At 48.7% G+C, this 26457-nt stretch overlaps 2 protein-coding genes across 2 annotated transcripts in view; one reads left to right on the plus strand and one right to left on the minus strand.

Annotated features, from left to right (window-relative positions):
* The window catches only part of LOC119928773 (proline-rich protein 2-like), a 39890-nt gene extending 25037 nt beyond the window's left edge, over positions 1-14853 (plus strand). Inside the window, exons 3-8 of the mRNA XM_038747290.1 lie at positions 7726-7800; positions 10621-10678; positions 10791-10928; positions 14104-14403; positions 14502-14621; positions 14678-14853. Of these exons, the coding sequence (XP_038603218.1) occupies positions 7726-7800; positions 10621-10678; positions 10791-10928; positions 14104-14403; positions 14502-14621; positions 14678-14853 (867 nt within the window). The remainder of the gene's footprint in view (positions 1-7725; positions 7801-10620; positions 10679-10790; positions 10929-14103; positions 14404-14501; positions 14622-14677) is intronic.
* A 55-nt stretch (positions 14854-14908) lies between these two features.
* HES2 (hes family bHLH transcription factor 2) lies at positions 14909-16355 on the minus strand. Its single transcript, XM_038747187.1, has 4 exons — positions 16260-16355; positions 16074-16169; positions 15566-15662; positions 14909-15183 (listed from the first exon to the last, which is right to left on the minus strand). The coding sequence occupies exons 1-4, from the start codon at positions 16353-16355 to the stop codon at positions 14909-14911; spliced, it is 564 nt and encodes a 187-aa protein (XP_038603115.1).
* Between the last annotated feature and the right edge of the window lie 10102 nt (positions 16356-26457).

Consider the following 26457-nt stretch of genomic DNA (forward strand, 5'->3'; position numbering starts at 1 on the left):
AAAAATGAATTCTTCCTTCAAAATATGGAGAATTCATAGTATTGAGATCACTGCACAATTAGGCCAAGCTGCTTCTCACAGGTATTGAGAAGCAGCTTGGCCTAGTGGATAGAGCACAAGCTTGGGAGTCAGAAGGACCGGGGTTCTAATCTCAGCTCTGTCACTTGTCTGCTATGTGACCTTGGGAAAGTCACTTAATTTCTCTGTGCCTCAGTTACCTCATCTGTAAAATTGGGATTGACTGTGAGCCCCATGTGAGATATGGACTGTGTCCAACTTCATTAACTTGTATAATAATAATAATGGCATTTATTAAGCATTTACTATGTGCAAAGCACGGTTCTAAGCACTTGGGAGGTTACAAGGTGATCAGGGTGTCCCACGTGGGGCTCTAGAGAAGCAGCATGGCTCAGTGGAAAGAGCCCAGGCTTGGGAGTCAGAGGTCGTGGGTTCTAATCCCAGCTCTGCCACTTATCAGCTGTGTGACTTGGGGCAAATCACCTAACCTCTCTGTGCCTCAGTTCCCTCATCTGTAAAATGGAGATTAAGACTGTGAGCCCCACGTGGGACAACCTGATTACTTTGTATCTCCCCCAGCGCTTAGAACAATGCTTGACACACAGTAAGAGCTTAACAAATACCAAAATTATTATTATTATTATTATTATTATTATTATTATTATGTGGGAAAGGAACTGAGACTGGTCTGATTACAGACTAGATCTGGACTGATTACAGACTGGGTCCTTCTGTTTATGACTTTCAACACCCTCCTGATAATCCCCAGTGTCTCCACTCCACCATCTCTCGCCCCAGATGACCTTGCCTTACCGTACTTCATCGATGAAGTTGAAACCGTCAGGGGTGAACTCCCCGCAAATCTCTCCTTTATCTTCCCAGGTCATGACCCATCCAACACTCACTCCACTTTCTCATCTTTCCCAGCTGTCTCCCAAGGGGTGAGAGCTCCTGTCTCTTTTCCAAATCTACCCCTCCCACCTAAACCTCTCCCTCTATCCCTTCACACCTTATCAAAACACTTGTGCCCATCTTTCTTCCCTCCCTGATTGCTACCTTTAACTGCTCAATCTCCAATGGCTCCTTTCCCTCTGTTTTCAAACACCTCTACATATCTTCTAACCTAAAAAAACCCTCCTTTGACCCCAATGACTGTTCCAGTTACCTCCTCATCTCCCTCCTACCATTCTTGTCCAAACTCCTTGCCTTCACTTACTTCTGTGAGCCCCATGTGGAACATGGACTATGTCCAATCTGATTAACTTGTATCTACCTAAGCACTCAAAACAGTACCTGACACATAATAAGCACTTAACAAATACCATAAAAATGATATATATATATATATATATATATATATATTATATGTGTATACATATACATATAAGATTATGAATTGAATCTATAACTATGAAGCTCTTTAGGGCTTGAGTTGGGCCACACTTTTGAGGGCACTTAGTCATCATTTCTGTGAAGCTGTTAGTTCTGAGATCTAGCAGTGTGGCTTAGTGGAAAGAGTACAGGCTTGGGGGTCAGAAGTCATGGGTTCTAATCCTGACTCTGCCACTTGCCAGCTGTGTGATTTAGGGCAAGTCACTTAACTTCTCTGTGCCTCAGTTACCTCATCTGCAAAATGGGGATTGAGACTGTGAGCCCCACATGGGACAACCTGGTAATCTTGTACCTACCCCAGTGCTTAGATCAGTGCTTGGCACATAGTAAGCGCTTAACAAATACTATCATTATCATTCTGAGATCTTGAAGTAGGGATTTCTGACTCTTGTTCTTGATTCTTACATATTCATGGTATTAAGTGAGTACTATTGGGCAAAGCACAATGTGAAGTACTGGGGTAAAGGCATGAAAATCAATCAATCAAAAATGGTATTTATTGAGTGCTTAGTTTGTTCAGACCACTATACTAATTGCTTGGGAGAGTAAACTAAGTAGACATAATCCCAGTGTCCAAGAAGTTTACACTCTAATAAGGGAAAAAAACATTAAAATTAATTATAGGTAAGGGACACAACTGAGTACAAGCATATATGCATAAGAACTATGGGGATGAGGCAAAATGCATAGTTGAGACAATAGAGAGAAGAAAAAGGGATCAGGGGAATGAGGGCTTAGGGAAGAATTATTGGAGGAAAAATTATTTAAATAGGGCTTTGAAGTTGGCGAGAGTACTGATCTGCCATATTTGCAAGGGGAGGGAGTTCCAGGTGGGAGGATGTGAGCAAGGGTCGACAGAGGGTGAGACAGAGTGAGACACAGTGAGTAGTTGGTATTAGAGGAGCTAAGTGTGCTGGCTGGGTTGGAGTCAGAGAGGAGTAAGAATAAGTAGAGAGGAAAGAGCTTATTGTGAAGGCCTTAAATACAGTGGTGAAGAGTTTCTTCTTGATGTGGAGATGGATGGGCAACCACTGGGAAAGCTTGAGTGAGAAGACATGTGCAGAATGATTTTTTGGAAAGATGATCTGGACGGCAGAATTAAATATGGGCTGGATAGGGGAGAGACTGGAAGTAGAGAGGTTAGTGAGGAGGCTGACGCAATAGTCAAGGTGGGATATGTTATGTGCTTGGAATAATGAATGAATCTATCAGTGATATTTATTGAGCACTTACTGTGTGCAGAGCACCATACTAAATGCTTGAGAGAGCATTACACAATAGAACTGTTAGGCACAATCCTTGCCCACAAGAAGCTTATGGTTTAGAGGAGAATAGAGGCATTAAAATAAATATAGATAGGGGACATGGAAGAGTGAAAGGATAGCACTTAGAACAGTGTTTTGCACATAGTAAGTGCTTAACAAATACCAACATTATTATTATTATATGTACATAAGTACTGTGGAGCTGGGAGTGGGGTGAGTATCAAGTGTTTTAGGTGTACAGGTTGAAGTGCATAAGTGGCACAGAAGAGGGAGCAAATAGGGGAAATGATGGCTTAGGGAAGGCCTCTTGGAGGAGATGTGATTTTAGTAGGGCTTTGAAGGTTGAGAGAATAGAGGTCTGTTGGATATGAAGTGGGAGGGTGTTCTAGATCCGAGGAAGGATGTGGGCAAGGGGTCACTGGGGAAACAGAAGAGATCATGGTACAGTGACTAGGTTGGCTTTAGAGGAGTGAAGAGTGCAGGCTGGGTTGAAGTAGATCAGCGATGTCAGGTAGGAGGGGAAAGCTGATTTACTGTCCTAAGGCTGGTGGTAAGGGGTTTCTGTTTGATGTGGAGGTGGATGGACAACCACTGGAGTTTATTGAGAAATGGGAAGACATGAGATGGGCTTTTTTTAAGAAAATGATCCAGGCAACAGAGTAAAGCATGGGCTGAAGTGGGGAGAGACAGGAGATAGGGAGGGCAGCGAGGAAGCTGATGCAGTAGTCAAGGTAGGATATAATAAATCCTTGGATCAGAGTAGTAGCAGTTGAATGGGGAGGAAAGGGCAGATTCTAGAGATGTTGTGAAGGTAGAGAACCAGCACGCTTTGGTGACTGAATTTGCGAATTGAATGAGAGAGATGAGTCAAGGAAAATGCCAAGGTTATGGGCAAGTGAGACAGGGAGGATGAAGGTGTTGTGAACAGTGAGGAGCTGTTTTGGGCATGTTAAGTTTGAGGTGTTGACAGAACATCCAAGTAGATCCAAGCCCAGAGGAAATGCGAGACTGCGGAAAAGAAGATAGGTCAGTGCTGTAGAAATAGATTTAGGAATCATCTGAATAGTGATAGTAGTTAAATCTATAAGAGCAAGTGAGTTTTACAAGGGAGTGGGTGTAGATAGAGAATAGAAGGAGACCCAGAACTAAGCCTTGATTGACTCCCACAGTTAGAGGGTGGGAACCAGAGGAGGAGCCAGTTAAAGATACTGAGAAGGAGTGTTCAGAGATTTAGATCCAGGAGAAACAGGATCAATATGGTAGCGGTTTGGATGGAGAGGAAGGAGATACTATTGGAGATAAAATTGACAAGATTTAGTGACTGAGTATGTGGGTTGAATATGATTGAATGATTAAGAGAGATGAATCAAGATAATGCCAAAGTTGTGGGCTTGAAAGACAGAAGATGATAGTTTTATCAACAGTGATGGGAAAGTTGTGGGGAAGAGTTTGAGAGGGATGATAAGAAGGTCAGTTTTGACATGAGAGATAATGGCAGGACATCCAAGTAGAGTTAGCCTACAGGTGGAAGGAAATGTAAGACTGCAGAGAAGGGGGAGGAGGTTAGGGATGGAGAAAGATATTTGGGAGTCATCCTTGTAGAGTTGGTAGTTGAAGATACGGAAACTAATGAGTTACCCAAGCAACTGCATGGATAGAGTTCCATGCGACTTCATGCACGTGGAAAACAAAAGGGGACCCAGAATTGAGCCTTAGAGGCCCCATAGTTAGAAAATGGGAGGGAGAGGAGGAGCCAGCAGAAGACACTGAGAAGGAGCTGTCAGAGAGATAAGAGGAAAACCAAGTGAAGCCAAGGTAGGATAGTGCTTCCAGGAACCTGAGGTGGTCCACATTGTTTTAAATGCAGCTTGAGAGGTCTAGGAGGATGAGATAGGAGTAGGGTTGGCAAAGAGGAGGTCATTGGTAACTTTGAGGAGGACAATCACTGTTAAGTGGAATTGAGGGAAGCCAGATTGCAAGGAGTCTCTAAGGAAGTTATTCATTCAATTGTATTTATTGAGTGCTTACTGTGTGCAAAACACTATACTAAGTGCCTGGGAGAGTACAATATAACAACAGACACATTCCTTGCCGACAACCAGCTCATAGTCGAGAGTTAGAGGAGAGGAAGTAAGTGAGCCCCTTAACTGTGAATCTATGACCAAGTAGGAGACAATTATTTCACTTAAAAGTAGCCATTGGTTCATTTTTATTGACCTCTCTTCTTAAAGAAAAACAATGAAAATAGGAATTTCAGTACAGTAAAATGAAATTGTTTCTGGAAATCTTGCCAAGTGTCTCTTTAAATCACCCCTTCCACTACACACCTGGAAACCATTGATAAAAGACAACATAAATTCAATGCTAATTCTATTTTTCCCACGGCCCATCTCCTATTACAGTAGGAGGCTGAGGTGTAATTATACATTTCTCAAGGGCCCCCTGAGGGAAATGACATGCTCTCAGCACGAAGCAACTGCTGTTTGAGTTGCCAGAGGGATCTTATTTGTTAAGGATGTTTGCAGCGAGCTTCAAAAGCACTTATGGGTTGTGAAAGACACTGCAGACCGAAACTGTGATTCCACCTCCACCTCTCCGGGATTGAGAGACACTCAGAATTCTGGGGATCGTGCCTGGAATTGTCTTCCCATTCAGGACTGTGTCTCCTCCTCAAGCTTGTTCCGGAGTGACACCTATTATCCAAATTCCTTCTTGGCATGAGGCTTCCAAATGTCTCTGTTAATTCCTGGAGCAGAACTGAAATTTCATTCCCACAGTAGCCAAGAGAGGCTGAATTTATCTTCGAGAGGCAGGGCTTTGAAGATGCAAAGCCCTAAATAACCTAAATGTTATTATCACATCGCTAATTATCATTATTATTGTCATGTAGTAAAGACACTGAAAGATCAGTCCTTAAAACTCAAGACTACCACAGCTTTGGCGGTGGTGATTTTGAGGCGGGGTGTGTGAAGGGATGGGAATAGGGTGAGGAGAAGAAAATGTTTTCACTCAGTCCAGGAACGAATATTCCTAGGCAAGTGAATTATTTTAAACATTGTGTGTAAATATTTTTATGACTGTCTTCCCTGATAGAGTGTAAACTCCTTATGGGCAAGGAACAAGGGCTTCTGTTGTACTGTCCCAACCACTTAGTACTGAATTTTACACCCAGTGAGCGCTCAATAAATACTATTATTTTTACTAACAGGATATTTCAAAATCTTTCATCAAATATATTCATTCGTTCAATTTCGGCTATAGCCTTTACCTGCAGACAAAATATTGGAGCGCCTTCCTAATAGCAGGTTCTAGTGGAATTAAAGTTCATTTTTTTAAAATAGTACAGCGCCCCCTGATGGTGTAAATGCTACATGAACGGTTCCCCTCAATGTGGATTCCGAGTCCGCCAAAGAGGGATTTCTCTAGGATCATATTCATTCAATCGTATTTATTGAGCGCTTACTGTGTGCAGAGCACTGTAATAAGAGCTTGGGAAGTACAAGTTGGCAACATATAGAGATGGTCCCTACCCGACAACGGGCTCACGTTGTTCCCATTCAAGGCCAGATCACTTGCTCCCCTAGAACACTGATCGCACCGCCTTTCCTGTGGCATGGGATACTTCGGTGGGCCTTGCAGTCTGTTCTAGGCCTGACTTCTCATGAACCTGATGGCAGATATATCACACACACACACCCATATAGTGTGTGGAAATCTTGCCATAGTGGGTGTGTGTGTGAGTGTGTATGAGCATGTGGGGCATGCCCCCTCACCCTTTTCTCACGCTGCTGATGCCATTATTCCAGGTTTTACTACTGCTCTTTGGGTTCCCGAGGCCTCGCCCAGTCCTCTGGAAACACTGAGTGAAACTACTTACTCACTGGAAACCTCAGTGGGTGGCTGAGCGGCTGCTCTGTGCCACATGCCCGGGCAGCTTTCCTTGCGGCTGCTCAAGTCACTTAGACACACTCGCCCACCCACAGGTAGGAACTCAATCAGCAATCACCCAGAGACCCACACTTTCTCAGGGATGCAGCTTCAGAAACACGAGCACAAATACCTAGAACCCTTCATGTGCCTTTGAATCTGGGCACTTTAATAGTAACTGTACTGTGTGTCAAGCCCCAGACCAGGCTTAGGTAAATGTAGGATAATCAGATCAGACATTCCTGCCCCATACCGTGTCCAAAAACCAAAAGGGAAGGAAACTGGGACTCTTATCCCCATTTTTCAGATGAGGAAACAGGCTCAGAGAGGCTGAGTGATTTGCCCAAGGTTATTAAACTTGGCCAACAACAGAGCTGGGATTAAAATTTGGGTTTCCTGACTCTTAGGCCCATCCTCTTTCCAGTAGGCCTTGCTTTAATGATAATAATAATAATTATAATTGTGGTATTTATTAAGCACGTATATGCTCCGGTTACTGTACTAAGCACTACAGTAGATACAAGTAGGTCAGGTTGGACACTGTCCCTGTCCCACATGAGGCTCACAGTTTTAATCCCCATTTTACAGATGAGGGAACTGAAGCACAGAGAAGTGACGCAGACAAGTGGCAGAGCCAGGATTAGAACCCAGGCCCTTCTGACTCCCAAGCCCGTGCTCTATCCACAAGGCCATGCTGCTTCCCTAACAGCTCTCTTTAAGCAAAGGAATAAAGATTAAAAACATTTTGTTTGACTAGTTTTTGTTTTTCTTTGTGACACTGTTTTGTTTGGAATAGTATTTTACCTTGTATTTCACAGATAAACGTTCCCTTTCTATCGATTGATATATAACTACCTGTGTGTGTACACACACACACACACACACACACACACACACACACACACACACACACGACAAGCGGCAGACGTTCCAATGGCCTGAGGCAGATCCAAAAGTGCCAACCTGCACATTCTGTGTGAGGCCATCATAATGTAATAATATGACACTATATGCAATGTTTTACCACCCTCTTAACCAAGTGTCCCAGACAACTCTATTCTGAGACCTCCCAATTTACACCCTGCTTGATGGGTCACTTTAACCTCCTGCCATCTTTGAGAAGGGCAGTGGCACAACCATCTTCAAGAGAGGCTGCATATCCACCATCTTTGAGAAGACCTGGGTGGCTGCCATCTCTGTAATCTTATGTACATACCTGCTATTTATTTAAATTAATGTCTGTCTCCCCGTCTAGACTCATTATGGGCAAGGAATGTGTCTGTTATATTGTTATATTGTACTCTCCCAAGCACTTAGCGCTCTGCACACAGTAAGCATTTAATAAATACGACTGACAGTAAGCACTCAATAAATATGACAATCTCTGGAATATCCAGCCAGCCACCCCCAATGATGAGCATCCTGAGTCAATGTCTTATCTCACATACTGTCTAAAGCTAGATCTGTAGATATGTTTCCTCCCCTGAAGGTAGGGGAGGAGGAGGAGGAGGAGGAGGAAAAGGAGAAGAAGGAGGAAGAGCATTTATTGAGCACCAGTTTGTTGTGGTGAACTATACTAAGCCCGTAGAGGGTATGGATGAATGAAGTGATACATTCCCTACCCACAAGGAGCTTACACTCTAAGAGGAAAGACAGAAATAAAAATATTTACAACTATACTTTACCATAACATTTTTGTTGAAAGTCTGACCCCCGGGGCTCCATTTCAACCTTACCCACCTTCTCTTCTTTCCCTCTTGGTGGCTGATTGAGTTGGGGGGAGGGAGAGAGGGCAGAAAATACCAGGGATTAATGTCTCATCATTCTGGACCACGCATACTATAAATGAAAACTAAACTAAGCAGGTGGTGGGAGGGCTCCAGACCAAACATCAAAATCTAAACATTTAAGATTGACCAGGTTGACCAGGTTAGCCAGAACAGTTCCAATTCTGGGCCTTTTTTTAAATGGTATTTGTTAAGCACTTAGTATGTGCTAGGCACTATACTAAGTGCTGGAGTAGATTCAACATAATCAGGATGGACACTGTCTCTGTCCCACATACGGTCCACAGTCTTAATCCCCATTTTACAGTTGAGGTAACTGAAGCACAGAGAAGTTAAGCAATTTGCCCAAGGTCACTCAGCCAACAAGTGACAGAGCTGGGTCAAGCGCTTAGTACAGTGCTCTGCACACAGCAAGCGCTCAATAAATACGATTGAATGATTAGGACCCAGATCCTCTGACATCCAGGTCCGTGCTCTTTCCATTAGACCACATGTAGTTTGCTAAAACAACCAAAGCTGTCCTAGCTAAACCAGTATATATGGTCAGCCTGTATAAGACTGAAGGTGAAGCTCTCAGATGGAGCTACTGAAACCTCATACACCGTGCAGAAATATGAAGTCTCTAGAGCAAGACTACAGTGGCATTGGCTTTAAGTCCCCAGGTTACTCCTACTTTTGAACATTGCAAATAGCCACAACCAGAAACCTCTATAACTTTTATGATCTCTACCAACTCCTGGAAGCCTTGATTCCCACTGTCTCTAGGTCACTGGACACACAGTAGTGCCCAAAAAGCTAATGCAGATAGACATTCTTAGTGATTAGCATATGGGTGCCATCCATATGTCAATCACTCACCCATGTCCACCCTACACCCACTTCCAGATGAAGAGGCAGGAAACCGAGATGTGGTTGGTGGAAATGGAACAATTTGTAGAAATTTATTGTAGGAATCATCTTTGATGCTCATTGGTAAACTGAATGTGACCTCCCCAAATTAGCTGTTGCTAAGGAAACGGATGGAAACTGTAGGCTCGAGTTTATTCAGAAGCCAAAGCTCATTTGCACCCGGGATAAATTTGTTTATTCTTACTTAAATCACTTGACCTTCTGGTGCTAGGCAGAGAGTTAATCTCCCAAGATCTTTCAACACTCAGAATGAGATAATCATGTAGGGAGACTCCAGTGACTCAATGAAATGCACAATAAAAGTGGAGTCCAGGGGTTGAACGGGATGTCAAGTGGTAAAGACGAAGAAGGTGCTTTCCTACCTGCTTGTGTTTTTAAGAACGCCTTGGAAGTCCTCTGCAATTTGAAGCGGCCGTCAATCAGAGCAGAGAGGGGCCCAGCTTCCCGCCCACATCCACCATGGGTCCGTGGGTGACGAATCTCCAGTGGCTACCAATCAATCTGCGCATCAGGCAGAAACTCCTCACCCTGGACTTCAAGGCTCTCCATCACCTCGCCCCCTCCTACCTCACCTCCCTTCTCTCCTTCTACAGCCCACCCCGCACCCTCCGCTCCTCCGCCACTAATCTCCTCACCGTACCTCGTTCTCGCCTGTCCCGCCATCGACCCCTGGCCCACGTCATCCCCCGGGCCTGGAATGCCCTCCCTCTGCCCATCCGCCAAGCTAGCTCTCTTCCTCCCTTCAAGGCCCTACTGAGAGCTCACCTACTCCAGGAGGCCTTCGCAGACTGAGCCCCTTCCTTCCTGTCCCCCTCTCCATCCCCCACATCTTACCTCCTTCCCTTCCCCACAGCACCTGTATATATGTATATATGTTTGTACATATTTGTTACTCTGTTTATTTATTTATTTATCTTACTTGTACATATCTATTCTATATATTTTATTTTGTTAGTATGTTTGGTTTTGTTCTCTGTCTCCCCCTTTTAGACTGTGAGCCCACTGTTGGGTAGGGACTGTCTCTATATGTTGCCAACTTGTACTTCCCAAGCGCTTAGTACAGTTCTCTGCACACAGTAAGCGCTCAGTACATACGATTGATGATGATCATGATGATGACAAGTTCCACCCACTTCTAGAAATAGGCCCCACTCTGCCCCTAGGGCCCAATCCTGCTCCTCTTTCCCCAGGACACTCCCCGGGCCTGTGGCTCTTACTCTTCCTGGGAAGAGTGACAGCATTCCTATTTCTTAATGAGCTGCAGGCTGAACCCTTCTGGGCAACTCTTGCACTTCTGTGCTCGGAAGCGATCCAGCTTCTAGCCTCAGGCCACAGAACCTCGCCCAGGCCAGCCGCTGTCACCCACGAAGACCCAGACTGGTGTGTCTTCTTGCTCATGTTTCCTCTGAACTCTTCGCCTAGGTGGAGTCTCTGTCTTCACCCCCCTTCCCCCTCAGCCCCCCCCCCCCCCCCCCTTGCTCGTCCTGGACAGGATTTCCAGGCTTCGGGGACCCCCAGGCTCAGGAAAGGAGGATGGATTCCAGGACAGATGGCCCCGTGAACCTGTGGATCCTGACCCATGTGTGCTGGGAGCTGCAACTCCAGATGGAGAGGCTCATGCATCACAAAGGCACTTCCCCTCCCCTGGGGATTCCTAATCTTCTAGCACATTTTGGTAGTGGCCTTTGCCAGAGTTAAAGGCTTCTGGCAGTTGGGCAACCACACAGCCCATTGCCAATTCCAACTGGAAATGCCATGTCATGGGAACCCTCTGGCCAACAGCCGTGAATCCTGGGAAGCGGCCGGCACCCTTGACACTAGGAGGAAAATCTTTCTTAATGGTGGAGGGGGGGGTTGATCTGTAACCCAGTCCTTGCCCCTCCAAGATGGGAGGCAGTGTGACATTATAGAAAGAGCATGGGGCTGGGAGTCAGGAGACCTATATTCTAATATTCTAATCCTGTCTCTGCCACTTACCTATTGAGTGACCTTGGACAAGTCACAACTTCTCTATGCCTCAGTTTCTTCATCTGTAAAATGGGCATTTGATACCTCTTCTCCCTCCTACTTAGACCGTGAGTCTGATAAAGGACAGTGACTGTGTCCCACACTTTTTTTTTAATGGTATTTGTTAAGCACTTACTATTTGCCAGACACTGTTCTAAGTGCTGGGGTTCACACAAAGTAATCAGGCTGTAATCATATCTATTCTATATATTTTATTTTGTTAGTATGTTTGGTTTTGTTCTCTGTCTCCCCCTTTTATACTGTGAGCCCACTGTTGGGTAGGGACTGTCTCTATATGTTGCCAACTTGTACTTCCCAAGCACTTAGTACAGTGCTCTGCACACAGTAAGCGCTCAATAAATATGATTGATGATGATGATGATGATGACGATGATGATGACAAGTTCCACCCACTTCTATCCCACATGGGGCACACAGTCTTAATCCCCATTTTAAAGATGACATAACTGAGGCACAGAAAAGCGAAGTGACTTGCCCAAGGTCACACATCAGAGACATGGCAGAGCTGGGATTGGAACCCAGGTCTTTCTGGTTCCCAGGACTGTGCTCTATCCACTAGGCAATATTGCTTCATACTGTTCTATCTACTAGGTCACCTGATTATCTTCTAACTACCCCAGCACTTGGTAAAAGCTTGACACATACTGCTTGAGCAGTAGCATGGCCTAGTGGAAAGACCACGGGCCTGGAAGTCAGAGGACCTGAGTTTAGTTTTCGGGTTTTTTTTTTTCATGGAAATTGTTAAGCACTTACTATGTTCCAGGCAAGCACAGGTGTAGATCCAAGATAATCAGGTTGGACACAGTCCCTGTCCCTAACCCATAGGGACTGTCTCACAGTCTTAATTCTGATTTTACAAACGAGATAACTGAGGCACAGAGAAGCAAAGTGACTAGCCCAAAGTTACATAGCAGAGAATTATCAGAGGTAAGATTGGAACCCACATCTATTCTTAGCTCTGCCACTTACCTGCTATGTAACCTTGGGCAAATCACTTAATTTCTCTGAGCCTCAGTTACCTCACCTGTAAAATGGGGAGTAAGACTTTGAGCTCTGGGTGGAACAAGTACTGTGTTTATCTTGATTATGCTGTATCTACCCCAATGCTTAGTACAGTGCTTGGAGCAAAGTAAGCTCTTAACAAAATACCATTTTAAAAAACATAGTAAGCACTTTATACTTCCATTATTACTATTACTATAAATATTCAGCTCATTCTGGTGGTTTTTCCTTCCTCATGCTCCTCTCTCAGACCAGGGAATTGGTCTTACAACAGACCTTGGTTTTCAGGGATGGGTGGAATGAAAGGATCATGGGAGCAAATAACCCATAATTAAATTTTGCTGTGGTTGGTGCTAGAGGTTTTGTCCTGGAATCACTTGGGTTTATCTGTAGATAATTCAGAAAGAAAGGGTCAAGGGGAAGGGGGTCCCAGACACAAGGCACTGGGGCAACTTCTGGGGCTTTGAGTCAGACCTGCGATTATGACTTTAAGGAGAGGCTAGCCTTCCCTCCCTGCAGCGATCTCACATCCAACACCCAGATTTCACATGGGGACCAAGCAGCAGCAGCAACAGCAGCTGAGCCCTGGAGCCTACCTAGATCCTCCTCCCAAAGCTCTCCCAGCCATAAATCCATCTTGTCTTCTGCATGGAAAAAGCTTCAGCTGGGCCCATGTATGGACTTGGGAACAGGCTGCTGTTGTCAGGACCCTGCTGGGAATAAACAGAGGGCGTGGTGGGGAAAGCACAGGAGGAAAGGTGTTCCCCTGTTTCCTAACCTGCTATTGGCACCAAACTTCCAGCTGTTCCCACGGCTTCGAATCAGGGCTGGGGAATTCCTCCGCCCCTGGCCTTGGCTGACTCTTCCACGTCCTCAGACGCTCCATTTCAGGAAGCTAGAACTCACGCAAAAGGGGTCACTTTGTCATCAACTCACCCCAGCAGGATCCTGTGAGGATCCGAGCTGGGGCTGGCGGCCAGGAGTCCCCACCCACTTTACAGCCTCTCGCCCACTGCGGGAGGAACACACATCACCCCCACCCCGGCTCTTCTGCTTTTCACTATGGACAAGTAGCGAGACAGGGGGAAACCACCCTGGTTCCTGACTCTTCAAGCAGAGAAGCGGTAGGTCCTGAGGTTGAATTATAACGAGTTCAGGTGGGTTTGACTGAAGTCTTTAGCCTAAAAAGCTGCCAGGCACCCACCCACATAGTGCCCCCACCCTCTCAGCAGCAGCATCCCATGAGAGTGATTGGGAATCCATTTCCCAAATAGCTTCTCTCCTCGCATTCCTGGTCAAAGTTGTCCTAAAGACTCTCAGGTCTGGGGGCAGTTGATGGGACACTGACCTCCTCCTTTCTCCTCCAGTTCTCCTCAGAAGTTATGAAAGCCACAACCAGGCCCCCAGTTTAGATAAATATCCATGATGGGAAGTAGTATAGGGTAGTGGATAGAGCGCGGACTGGGAGTCAGAAGGTCGTGAGTTCTAATCCCGCCTCTGCCACTTGCCCGCTTTGTGACCTTTGGCGAATCACTTCACTTCTCTGTGCCTTAACTACCTCATCCGTAGAATGGGGATAGGGGGCAGGGACTCTGTCCAACCCGGTTTGCTTGTACCCATCCCAGCGCTTAGTGCAGTCCCTGAAAAAGAGTAAGCGCTTAACAAATACCATTGTTAATTAACAAATTTCCACCGCATTAAGGGGTCACAGGTTAAAAGGGGGAGACTTCTTTCCAGGGGTTGGGGGGAGGGCTAAAGCATCTCTCCGTCTCCAGCCGAAGGACATCCCCAGGCAGGAGGGACGAAGAGAGAGGCTCAGATTTCGGGGGTCTGGTGGGCGGGAGAGGGCAGCCGACAGCCAGGTCCGACCATGCCCGCCTGCCGTCATTCCGTGCGGAGACAGGCCCAGGCGAGGGCCGCGCCCCAGCCTAGTGGCTCGGCGAGGTCCGGATTGCGTCAGGCGGGTCGGGGCTCCTGCCGGGAGGCTGCGGGCTGGCGCTGGGGTGGGAGCGGACCGGAGGGCACCCCCGCACCAGTTATCAGCCGGACCCTCCGCTGGCAGCCGCCCCTTTCAGGCCCCGGGGTTGTCCACCACGGAAAAAATAGATGCCCCGCAGAGCCCCAGACCAGGGCCCGTCCGCTAGGAGGTGGCTATCGGGTGTGGGCCGGACAGCACAGGACCGGCCCGGACTGGACAGGACCCTACAGAACCGGACAGGACCGGTGGGCGGGGAGCAGGGTGGACCCAGGCAGGCTCCACCGCCGCCGACCCCACGGCCGCACTCGCTGCCCGGTCCGGGGGAGGTGGACCAGGCCTCTCTCCCTCTTCCCTCCCCTGTCTTCCCGGAGGCCTAGAGAGACCCCCACGCCGCACCAACCGGCTTTATTGGGTCCGAAACCCCCGTAAACTGCGCCCCTCGGGGGGAAACCCGATGCCCAGCGCCGCGGGCCGGGTCGGCTCCGGCCAGAGCAGTCCAGCTGGCGCCACAGGTCCAGTCCTCGCTCTCCCGCTCCCAAATCAATAGCCGCCGGGCATACCCCAGAGCCCGTAGTCCGCCGGGCCCGGCCCCGCGGCGGGGGTCACCAGGGCCGCCAGAGCCCCGAGGGCGCGGGCCGGGGCGGCGGGGAGGGTCTGTGGGTGGGGGGCGCGGGGGGCCCAGGGGGCGCGCGGGGGCCGGGGCCCCGGGCCTTGGGCCCGCGAGGGGACGGGGCTGCCCCGCCGCCACCGCCGCTCCGCTGCAGGTGGTCCAAGAGGAGGCCGCACACGTCGCCGTCCAACAGGCTGCAGGCGGGCAGGAGGCCGGCCAGGCGGGACATGCAGGCCCGGTAACCTTCCCGGTAGCTCTCGGCAGGCGCTGGGGAAGCGACAGGGGGAGCGGTCAACCGGGGGTCCCGTCAGACCCTCGCCCCCTTCCACAATACTAAAAATAATCGGGGTATGTATTAAGCGCTTGCCACGTGCCCAGCACTGTAGTGAGCGCTGAGGTAGATACTAGCAAATCGGGTTGGACACGGCCCCTGTCCCAGGTGGGGCTCACAGTCTCAATCCCCATTTTAGAGACGAGGAAATGAAAAGTGAAGTGACTTGCTCAAGATCACACAGCAGACAAGTGGCGGAGCCGGGATGAGAACGCTTGACCTTCCGACTCCCAGGCCCGGGCTCTGTCCACCAGGCCACGCTGCCTGGCAATCCCTCCCATCCACCCCGCCCCGAGCCCAGAAGGAAAGGTCACTTACTGGGCGCCGCGGGGGGGCCGGAGGTCGGCAGCTCCTGGAGGAAACGGACGGTCATTTCCAGGATGTCCGCCTTCTCCAGCTTCGAGTAGCGGGAACTCTGCTGGGGGCCGGGAGGGGACGGACGGACAGGGGGCCCCGTGAGATCGGACGCGCCCCGTGGTCAGCGAGCCCCGGATAACAATAATAATAATAGCAATAATACTAACAATAATAATGGCATTTGTTAAGCGCTTACTATGTGCCAGGCACTGTTCTAAGCGCTATAGTATATACGAGGTAATCAGGTTGTCCCACGTGAGGCTCACAGTCTTAATCCCCATTTTACAGACGAGGTAACTGAGGCTCAGAGAAGTTTAGTGACTTACTTGTCCAAGGCAGCAGATGAGAGGCAGAGCCGGGATTAGAACCCACGACCTCTGACTGCCCAGCCTGGACTCTTTCCACTACGCCATGCCCTCGGGATCACGCAACGCTCGCCCACCCGAGCCCGGGGCCCGGGGCCACTCACATCCTTGCCGATGAGGGGAAGGATGAGACCCTTGAGCTGGTTGAGGCTGTCGTTGATGCGGGCCCGTCTGCGCTTCTCCATCAGCGGCTTCAGCGTCTACGGGGGCACGCGGAGCCAGCGTGGGTCTCGACCCCCCGACTCTTGCCCTCCCGCCCTCGAGACCCGCGGCCTCCCGACCTCTTTTACCTTGCGCAGCTCGCTGGCATCCCCCGCCCTCCGGGGCACCCCCATCCTGGCCTGGAAGAGCAGGCCCGGCCTCGACCCCGCCAGGTGGGGAGTCATGCGGCCGGCCCACCGCCCTTCGGGGAGGTCCAGTCCTCCGCGGAGGCTCTCCGGACCAAAGCCCAACTGCCTGGCCGCCTCCCCGGCTATAAGGAGTCCGCCCCGGCTGGAAGGAACCGCCCCGTCTCGGCTCCACCTCCTGGCTCCCTGCCTGGGCTGAAAGGGAGGCTGCCAGGGCGGCAGGGAGGGAGGGCCAACGGCTCCCTGGGGACAGAGGCCGCGTTACCCGCCCCGTCTGGGCTCGCTTGGCGGGCTGGACAACAGAGGAGGCCCGGACAGACTCGCAGACGGGCCCAGGGCGGGGAGGAACACATGGGTACGGATTGTCCCTCTTTGTTGCCGAATTATACTTTCTAAGCGCTTAGTACAGTGCTCTGCACACGGTAAGCACTCGATAAATACGACAGTAAGCGCTCGATAAATACGACTGAATGATTCTCAATTGTATTTATCGAGCGCTTACCGTGTGCAGAGCACTGCACTAAGCGCTTTCTAATCCCGGCTCTGCCACTTGTCAGCTATGTGACTTTGGGCAAGTCACTTAACTTCTCTGTGCCTCAATTACCTCATCTGTAAAATGGGGATTAAGACTTTGAACCCCACTGGGACAACCTGATCACCTTATATTCCCCCCAGCGTTTAGAACAGTGCTTCGCACATAGTAAGCGCTTAACAAATACCATCATTATTATTATTACTACAGTGTAGCAATAAAGAGAGACCATCTCTCCTCACAACGGGCTCACAGTATAGAAGGGGGAGACAGATATCAAAATAAGGAAACAGGCATCAATATAAATAAATAGAATTATAGATACATACATATGTACATAAGTGTTGTGGGGGGAGAGGCAAAGGGAGGGAGTCGAGGTGAAGCGGAAGGGAGGGGAAGCTGAGGAAGAGGGGGCTTAGTCTGGGAAGGCCTCTTGGAGGAGGTGCGCCTTCAGTAGGGCTTTGAAGGGGGGAAGAGTGATTGTTTGGGGGATTTGAGGAGGGAGGGCGTTCCAGGCCAGAGGTAGGACATGGGTGAACGCCAAGATGCGCCCCGGGGTCGGCAGACACACTGACAGGGTGGGAATGGGGCATATGGACCTGGCAAGGGGCGGAGGGACAGACGGACATGGGGAGGCCTGCCCGGGGCGACGGACACACGGACCGGACGGGCCCAGAAGGACGGACCCGCACACATCAAGGCAGCGGAGAAGGGTAGGCGAGATCGGACCTGGGGAGAGAAGAGGCAGGTGGACACATGGATGAGGCGGGAAGGGACAGATGGACCCGCAGGACAAGGAAGGGGGCGGTGGAATGAAAATTGAAAATCTTCACGAGCCCCAGGGTTGGGAAACACCGATTTCCGCCACCAAGTTTCCTTCCATTTCCCAGCTCCCTCCTACCTCCCCACTTTTCCCCCCAACACCCCCCCCCCCCCCCCACACACACACCCTTCCTAGCACGCACCCTGTTTAGGAGGAGGCAGAGATTATCATTCATTAATTCAATTCATTCAATCGTATTTATTGAGCGCTTACTGTGTGGAGAACACTATACTAAGCGCTTGGAAAGTACAATTCAGCAACAAAAGTACAATTCAGCGACAAATTTGGCTTAGTGGCTTAGCCAAACAATTTTGGCTTAGTGAATACAGCATGGGACTGGGAGTCAGAAAATCATGGGTTCTAATCCCGTCTCCGCCATTTGTCTGCTGTGTGACCTTGGACAAATCACTTCACTTCTCTGGGCCTCATTTATCTCATCTGTAAAATGGTGAATGAGAATGTGAGCCCTAGGTGGGACCGATACCTTGTCCAATTTATCTAACTTGAACCTACCCCAGCGTTTAGAACAGTGCTTGGCACCTAGTAAGCATTTAACAAATACCTTGATTAGGAACAGCATGGTCTAGTGGCAAGGAGGCTTGGGAGTCAGAGGTCATGGGTTCTAATCCCGGCTCTGACACTTGTCTGCTGTGTGACCTTGGGCAAGTCATTTCACTTCTCTGAACCTCAGTTACCTCATCTGTAAAATGAGGATTGAGACTGGGAGCCCCACGAGAGACAGGGACTGTGTCCAACCAAATTTGCTTGTACTAACTCCTGCGCTTAGTACAGTGCCTGGCACAAAATAAGCGGTTAACAAATACCACAATTATTATTATTGTTATTCATCTGTAAAATGGGGATGAAGACTGGGAGCCCCACGTGGGATAGGGACTATGCCCAACCCAATTTGCTGGTACCAACTCCAGCGCTTGGTACAGTGCCTGGCACAAAGTAAGCGTTTAACAAATACCACAATTATTATTATTAATCTGTAAAATGGGGATGAAGACGGGGAGCCCCATGTGGGACAGGGACTGTGTCCAACCTGATTACCTTGTTTCTACCCCGGCGCTTAGAACGGTGCTTGGCACATAGTAAGCGCTTAACAAATACCATTATTATTATTATTAGATTGGGGGCGGGGGGAGGGGGGAAGGTTCTTCTTGCGGGGCCCGGGCCCGCCTTCGGACGCGTGTCGGTTGCTGCCAGCGTCCCCAACCCATCTGTGCGAGGGACCCCGAGGGAATCCCCGAGCTCTCCATATACTGTCTCCCCCCCCGCCCCCCACCACGGTGCGGCTTCCTAAAGCCTCCCTCCGCAGCCCCTTCCCCTTCCTTTCCTTCCCCTTCCTATCCTTCCCGTCCCTTCCCCTCCCCTCGACTGCTCCCCCGCTAAGAATCTCTGGGACCACCTCCCATCCAGCGAAACAGAAAGACACAGTGGATTTAGAGGGACAGCGAGCGAAGTAGGAGAGAGACAGATAAAGCAATATTGAGAGACAGCGGGGGCGGGGACCGATAGAGGAAAAGCAAAACTTACAGCGATCCGGAAAGGCTGCCAACCCAGAAGCGATGCAGCTGGAGACGCAAGGGATGAAGTGTTCGTTTCAGCCCAGATAAGGGGACTTCCCGAAGTCTTCTCGTCCATCCCTCTGCCTGAGGGCAACCCTCCCCTGCCTTGACCCCACCCCAAACCTCCCTGGAGGCGGGGGGAGAATCCTCCTTTCCAGCCGCCTCCCAGGGACCCCCAGACCAGTCCCGGCTCCGCCACTTGTCAGCTGTGTGACTTTGGGAAAGTCGCTTAACTTCTCTGTGCCTCGGTTACCTCCTCTGTAAAAGGGGAATTAATCAATCAATCAATCAATCGCATTTATTGAGCGCTTACTATGTGCAGAGCATTGTACTAAGCGCTTGGGAAGTACAAGTCGGCAACATATAGAGACGGTCCCTACCCAACAGCGGGTTCACAGTCTAGAAGGGGGAGACAGACAACAAAACAAAACATATTAACAAAATAAAATAAATAGAATAAATATGTACAAGTAAAATAAATAGAGTAATAAATATGTACAAACATATATACATATATATAGGTGCTGGGGGGGAGGAGGTAAGGCGTGGAGGATGGGGAAGGAGAGGAGGGGGAGGGGGAGGCGAAGGAGGGGGCTCAGTCTGGGAAGGCCTCCTGGAGGAGGTGAGAGGAGGTGAGATTAAGACTGTGAGCCCCTCGTGGGACAACCTGACTACCTTGTTTCTACCCCAGTGTTTGGCACATAGTAAGCACTTAACAAATATTAGTATTATTACTATCATTATTATTGTTGTTGTTATTATTATTATTGCCCCTTTTCCTTCCTCTTCCTCTCCCACCCCGGAAAACGCTCTTGAAGACAGGTTCTCGCTCCCAAGGCCCCCGGGCGCTGTCCCCGGTGCTGAGCTGGGTGTATTGGGCAAAATCCGGGCAGAGAGCGACGTGGGACGGCTGGAAGAGTGGAAAAGGGAATGGGGAAGACACCCTGGAGAGAGGACGGGGTGGTTACGAGCAAATCGGGCTGGTCCCATGTGGGGCTCACAGTCTCAATCCCCATTTTAAAGATGAGGGAACTGAAGCCCAGAGAAGTGAAATGGCTTGCCCAAGGTCACACGGCAGACAAGTGGTGGAGTCTGGATTAGAACCCATGACCTTCTGACTCCCAGGCTCGTGTTCTATCCACTACACCATGCTACTCCTCATGTTTATCTGACTGTCTACCCACCCCCTATTCTGGCCCTCACATTACAGATACATATATATATAATTTATTTATTTATTTACATTGATGTCTGCCTCCCCCTCTGGACTGTAAAATCGATGTGGGCAAGCAATGAGTCTGTTTATTATTATATTGTACTCTCCCAAAAGCTTAATACAGTGTTTTGCACGCAGTAAACGCTCAATAAATACGGTTGAATGAATGAATGAATCACTGCTGAATACTTGAATAGCCCCTAAGGACACAAATACCACTTCATCCACATGGATGGGAGCGTGTACAGTCACAGGCATAGCCCCATAATCACGAACATATGCCGGAATCTAGGTGTGCACACAATCCGTGCGTCTAGATTAACCGTACGTCTGCTGATTAACCTCGCAAATCAAGCAGGTAATTCAGACCCCACCCCTAAAACCCATGTAGGCTGCAATGATCAGGGGAAAGTGACTTTTTCGAGTTGAAATGTTGGGGCCAACGTGTATTTCCCTGCCTTAGAGGCTCAGACATCACGGCATGCACACCACGCAGTCCCACGTGCACACATCTACAACACACAGGCTAGTTCTTCCTAGCACAAAGTGAAAAGCTGACAATTATCCAACTAATTTTACCTATATAGGCTGTCAATTCAGATCATTCGGGACCCAAAGCGATAATGATTTTTTTTTTAATCTTTAGTTACCCACATTGGGCCCCAGAACACTTTTGCGCACACCTCCCCACTCCTCATAATCCTCCAATAGTTGTCTATTCCTGTCTTCATCAAGCAGAAACTCCTGACCCTCAGCATTAAGACATCGACTCTCTCCCTCCTACCTAGTCTCACTCCTTTTCCACTACAATCTAGTCCACACGTTTTGATCCTCTAATTCCAACTCACTCTGCCTCATTCTTGTCTTTCTCGCCTTTGATCTCTTTCTACCTTCGTTCAGCCTAAAACCTCCTCCCCTTAACATACTAATAATAATAGCATTTAAGTGCTTAGTAGCTAGCAAACACTTTATTAAGATAAACAGTTCCCACATGGAGCTCACAATCTAAGTAGGGGGGAAAACAGATATTGAATCTCCATTTTAAAGATGAGGGAACTGAGACACAGGAAGGTCACACGGCAAACAAACGGTGGTTGCAGGATTAGAACCCAGGTCTTCTGACTCCAGACCCGTTCTCTTCCCACCAGGCGGTGCTGCTTCTAGAGACTCAATTGGGGAAGCTCACCACTTTCCCCCACTTTCAAGGCCTTTCTGAAATGATACCTCCTCCAGGAGGCCTTCCCTTAGTAATCTCTCATCTTTTTAAACCCACCCTTTTCTCCCCTCTACTACTACTTCAGTACTTCCACAAAACCTATGCACTTGTCTCCTCAATCCCTCAGCACTTGGGCACTCATTCACTCCCTCACCCACTTATTACTTTTGTCCCTATCTTTACCTTTTTGCTTCCCCCTACCTGTAATTTAGTTTACTGCCCATCTCCCCCTCTAGATTGTAAAACTCTTGAGGTCAGGGACCGTGTCTATTAATTCTAGTGTACCCTTCCAAGCGCTCAGTTTCCAATGTTCTGTACAAAGTAAATACTCAAAAACGCAATTGATCCATCGAATTAACCAGGCAATTGTTAAGTGTCCACTTTGCGGGTGTAGATCTCTCCCTAAGATGGCGTCAAAGTCTCATCGAGAGTGTGAGGGTGAGTAGAGAGAGGCCTTGAGGAAGCTTCGAAGACCTAACGGGTCAGAAAAAAACAGGTCAGGTGGAGTAAGTGTGGTCTAGTGGATAGAGCAAAGGCCTAGGAGTCGGTATAATTATAGTAATTATAATTAATAATAATTAATATTCTAATAAAAATAATGGTATTTGTTAAGAGTTTACTATGTGCCAAGCACTGTCCTAAATGCTGGAGTAGATACAAGGTAGTCAGGTTGTCCCACGTGGGGTTCACAGTCTTAATCCCCATTTTACAGATGAGGTAACTGAGGCCCAGAAAAGTGAAGTGACTTGCTCCGGGATTCTGCCTCGTGCCCGGGCATTGCCCAGACTGAGCCCCTATTTTCCTCTCCTCCTCCCCATCCCCCCAGCCTCCGCCTTCCCTCCTTCCCCTCCCCACAGCACTCGCATATATTTGTATAGATTTATTACTGTATTTATTTTACTTCTACATATTTACTACTCTATTTTGCTAATGATGTGCATATAGAAATAATTCCATTTATTCTGACGGTTTTGACACCTGTCTACATGCTTTGTTTTGTTGTCTGTCTCCCCCTTCTAGACTGTGAGCCCGTTGTTGGGTAGGGACCGTCTCTATATGTTGCCGACTTGTATTTCCCAAGCGCTTAGTACTGTGCTCTGCACACAGTAAGCACTCAATAAATGCGATTGAATGAATGGATGGATGAATTTGTCCCCTTCTGAATGCGGCTGCGGATCCGGCGCAGCGGAATGGGCGGGAGGGCGCCGCGGAGCCCTGGCTGCGCAGCGCCACCCCGTGGTCGCACAGTGGAACGGGGAAACACCGCTTCACCAACACAGTCGCTCGCTAGCTTCAATCAATCAATCAATCAATCAATCAATCGTATTCATTGAGCGCTTACTGTGTGCAGAGCACTGTACTAAGCGCTTGGGAAGTACAAGTTGGCAAACATATAGAGACAGTCCCTACCCAACAGTGGGCTCACAGTCTAAAAGGAAAGAGAGAGTTGAGGAGGTTTGATCTGGCATCGCCCGATCAGCGGGTCTTTTATTATTATTGTTATCATTAGTGATGGTGGTGGTGATGATAATGATAACGATGCTGGCGGTTCCGAAGATAAAGAAGAAAAGGAGAGGAAGAAGAGGAGGAAAAGGAAGAAGAGTTTAGTTCTAGTAATAATATTAGTTAAACTATGTGCCAAACGCTGAGGTAGATATAAGAATAATCAGATCAATCAGTCGTATTTATTGAGTGCCTATTGTCACAGAGCGCCATAGTCATTCATTCATTCAATCGTATTTATTGAGTGCTTACAATGTGCAGAGCACTGTACTAAACTCTTGGAATGTACAATTCGGCAACGGATAGAAAAAATCCCTACCCAACAACAGGCTCACAGACGAGAAGGGGGAGACAAACAACAAAACAAAGCAAGTAGAAAGGCTAAGCGCTTTGGAAGGTAATAATAATGATGATGATGGTATTTGTTAAGCGCTTACTATGTGTGAAGCACTGTTCTAAGCGCTGGGGGATACAAGGTTGTCCCACGTGGGGCTCACAGTCTTCATCCCCATTTTACAGATGAGGTCACTGAGGCTCAGAGAAGTTAAGTGACTTGCCCAAGGTCACACAGCAGACAAGTGGCGGAGCCTGGATTAGAACCCATGACCACTGACTCCCAAGCCTGTGCTTTTTCATTCATTCATTCATTCAATCGTATTTATTGAGCACTTACTGTGTGCAGAGCACTGTACTAAGCGCTTGGGAAGTACAAGTCGGCAACATATAGAGATGGTCCATACCCAACAACGGGCTCACAGTCCAGAAGGGGGGACAGACAACAAAACAAAACATGGAGACAGGTGTCAAAATCGTCAGAATAAATAGAATTATAGCTATATGCCCAAGTTAAGCGTGGCTTTCCACTGAGCCACACTGCTTCTCTATGGTACAATGTAACAATCGGTAGACATGTCTGACCACAAGGAGCTTACAGTCTAGAGGGGAAGACAGACGTTAAAATAAATTATAGATCTGTACAAAAATGCTGTGGGGGAGAGGATGGAGTGAAAAACAAATGTTTAAAGGGTGCAAATGCGAGTTCGAAGGCGACACAGAGGGCGAGGAAGTAGGGGAAATGAGGTTTTAGTTGGGGGAGGTCTCTTGGAGGAGATGGGATTTTAATAAGGCTTTGAAGGTAGTAAGAGTGGTGGTCTGACAGTTATGAAGGGGGAGGGAGTCCCAGGCTAAAGGTAGGATGTGGACGAGAGATCCAACATACTCCTTGTGTCTACCAACTCTGTAGCGTTGTACTCTCCCAAGCATTTAGTACAGTGCTCTGCATAGTAAGCACTCAATAAATATCACTGATCAACACAGTCCCTGTCCCACGTAGGGCTCACAATCTAAGGCAGAGGGAGAATAGGTACTGAACCCATACTTTACAGATGGTATTTGTTAAGCGCTTTCTATGTGCCAAGTACTGTTCTAAGCACTGGGGTAGATACAAGTAAATCAGGTTGGACAGAGTCCCAGTCCCACATGGGGCTCACTGTCTTAATCCCCATTTTACAAAAATGATAATCAATCAATCAATCAATCAATCATATTTATTGAGCGTTTACTGTGTACAGAGCACTGTACTAAGCACTTGGGAAGTACAAGTTGGCAACAGTGAAGCGATTTGCCCATGGTCACATAACAAGAGGCAGAGCTGGGATTAGAGCACAGGCCCTTCCAACTCCCATGGTCTGTGCTCTACTCACTAGACCATGCTGACGAGGAAACTGAGGCACAGAGCAGTCAAATAACTAGACCAGGGTCACACAGTAGGTATGGGGCGGAGCCGGGATTAGAACTCAGGTTTTCTCACTCCCGGACCTGTGCTCTTCCTATTAGGCCACATCATCTCTTCCTCTCCAAGCCCTTGGAAAAACACAGCCAGACAGAAGTCACCCCAGGTCCTTTCTGGGAGACCCATCGTCTGCCTCGCAGGGGAGGGAGAAAGACCCGGGCCTGAGAGGGTGGGCCAGAGTGAGACCCCCCGAAAGAGAAAGGCCTGACGTCCCTGAAGCCCAGTTCCTCAGGGCAGAAGGAGCCGGGACGGGCTGACGAAGCCCTTTGGGGTGGGGACGAGGGAGGAGGGCCCTGCTGGAGGGGAAATAATAATAATAATAACAATAATAATAGTACTTGTTAAGTGGCTCCAGCGCTTAGAACCAGCATGGTGTATGGTATAGTGGATAGAGCATGGGCCTGGGATTCAGAGGGTCATAGGTTCTAATCTTGGCTCTGCCACTTGTCTGTCGTATGACCTTGGGCAAGCCACTTCGCTTTGCTACAAGCCACCTCATCTGCTCATTGCTTGTATCCACCTCAGCGCTTAGTACAGTGCCTGGCACACAGTAAGCACTAAAGAAATACCCCAATTATTATTATTATTAATATTATTAATAACAGTGCTTGGCACGTAGTAAGTGCTTAACAAGCATCATAATTATTACTACTATGTGCCAAGCACGGTCAGGTCAGGTTGGACACACTCCCGGTCCCACATGGGGCTCACAGTCTTAATCCCCATTTTACAGAAGAGGTAGCTGAGGCTCAGAGAAGTGAATCGACTTGCCCAAGGTCACACAGCAGACACGTGGCGGATCCGGGATTAGAACCCAGAACCTTCTGACTCCCAGGCCCGTGCTTTTTCCAGTAAATCACACTGCCGGGTCCTGTGACTCTGAGGGTGGGAACGAGCCCCGCCCGTGGGCGCTCAGCGCCCCAGTGGGAGGGAGCGGAGGTGGCAGCATCTCTTTGGCGATACCCACGTCTGCGGGAAAAAAGCTGGTGCACAGGGGCCGCGACCCAAAGGGTTGGGCTGGATGGGCAGAGTGCTGATTTTCGCCCCGGCCCTGTCATACACACACTTCCGAGGGGCAGATAAAGGTCTCCTCGATTCCTCCCCCTTCTGTCAAGTAGGCAAACAAAAACTCCTCACCGTTGGCTTTAAAGCTCTCCATCACCTTGCCCCCTCCTACCTCATCTCCCTTCTCTCCTTTTACAACCCAGCCGACCCACTTCGCTTCTCTGGTGCTAACCTCCCTGTGCCACCACCTTGCCTGTCTCGTCGCCGACCCCTAGCCCACATCCTGCGTCTGGCCTGGAACGCCCTCCCTCCTCAAATCTGACAGACAATTACTCTTCCCCCCAAACACTTCAAAGCCTTTCTGAAGGCACATCTCCTCCAAGAGGCCTTCCCAGACTAAGCCCCACCTTTCCTCATCTCCCACTCCCTTCTGCGTCGCCCTGACCTGCTCCGTTTACTCTTCTCCCATCTCCCGGCCCC

Source organism: Tachyglossus aculeatus, chromosome 5 (genome assembly GCF_015852505.1).
Source record: "Tachyglossus aculeatus isolate mTacAcu1 chromosome 5, mTacAcu1.pri, whole genome shotgun sequence".
NCBI lineage: Eukaryota > Metazoa > Chordata > Mammalia > Monotremata > Tachyglossidae > Tachyglossus > Tachyglossus aculeatus.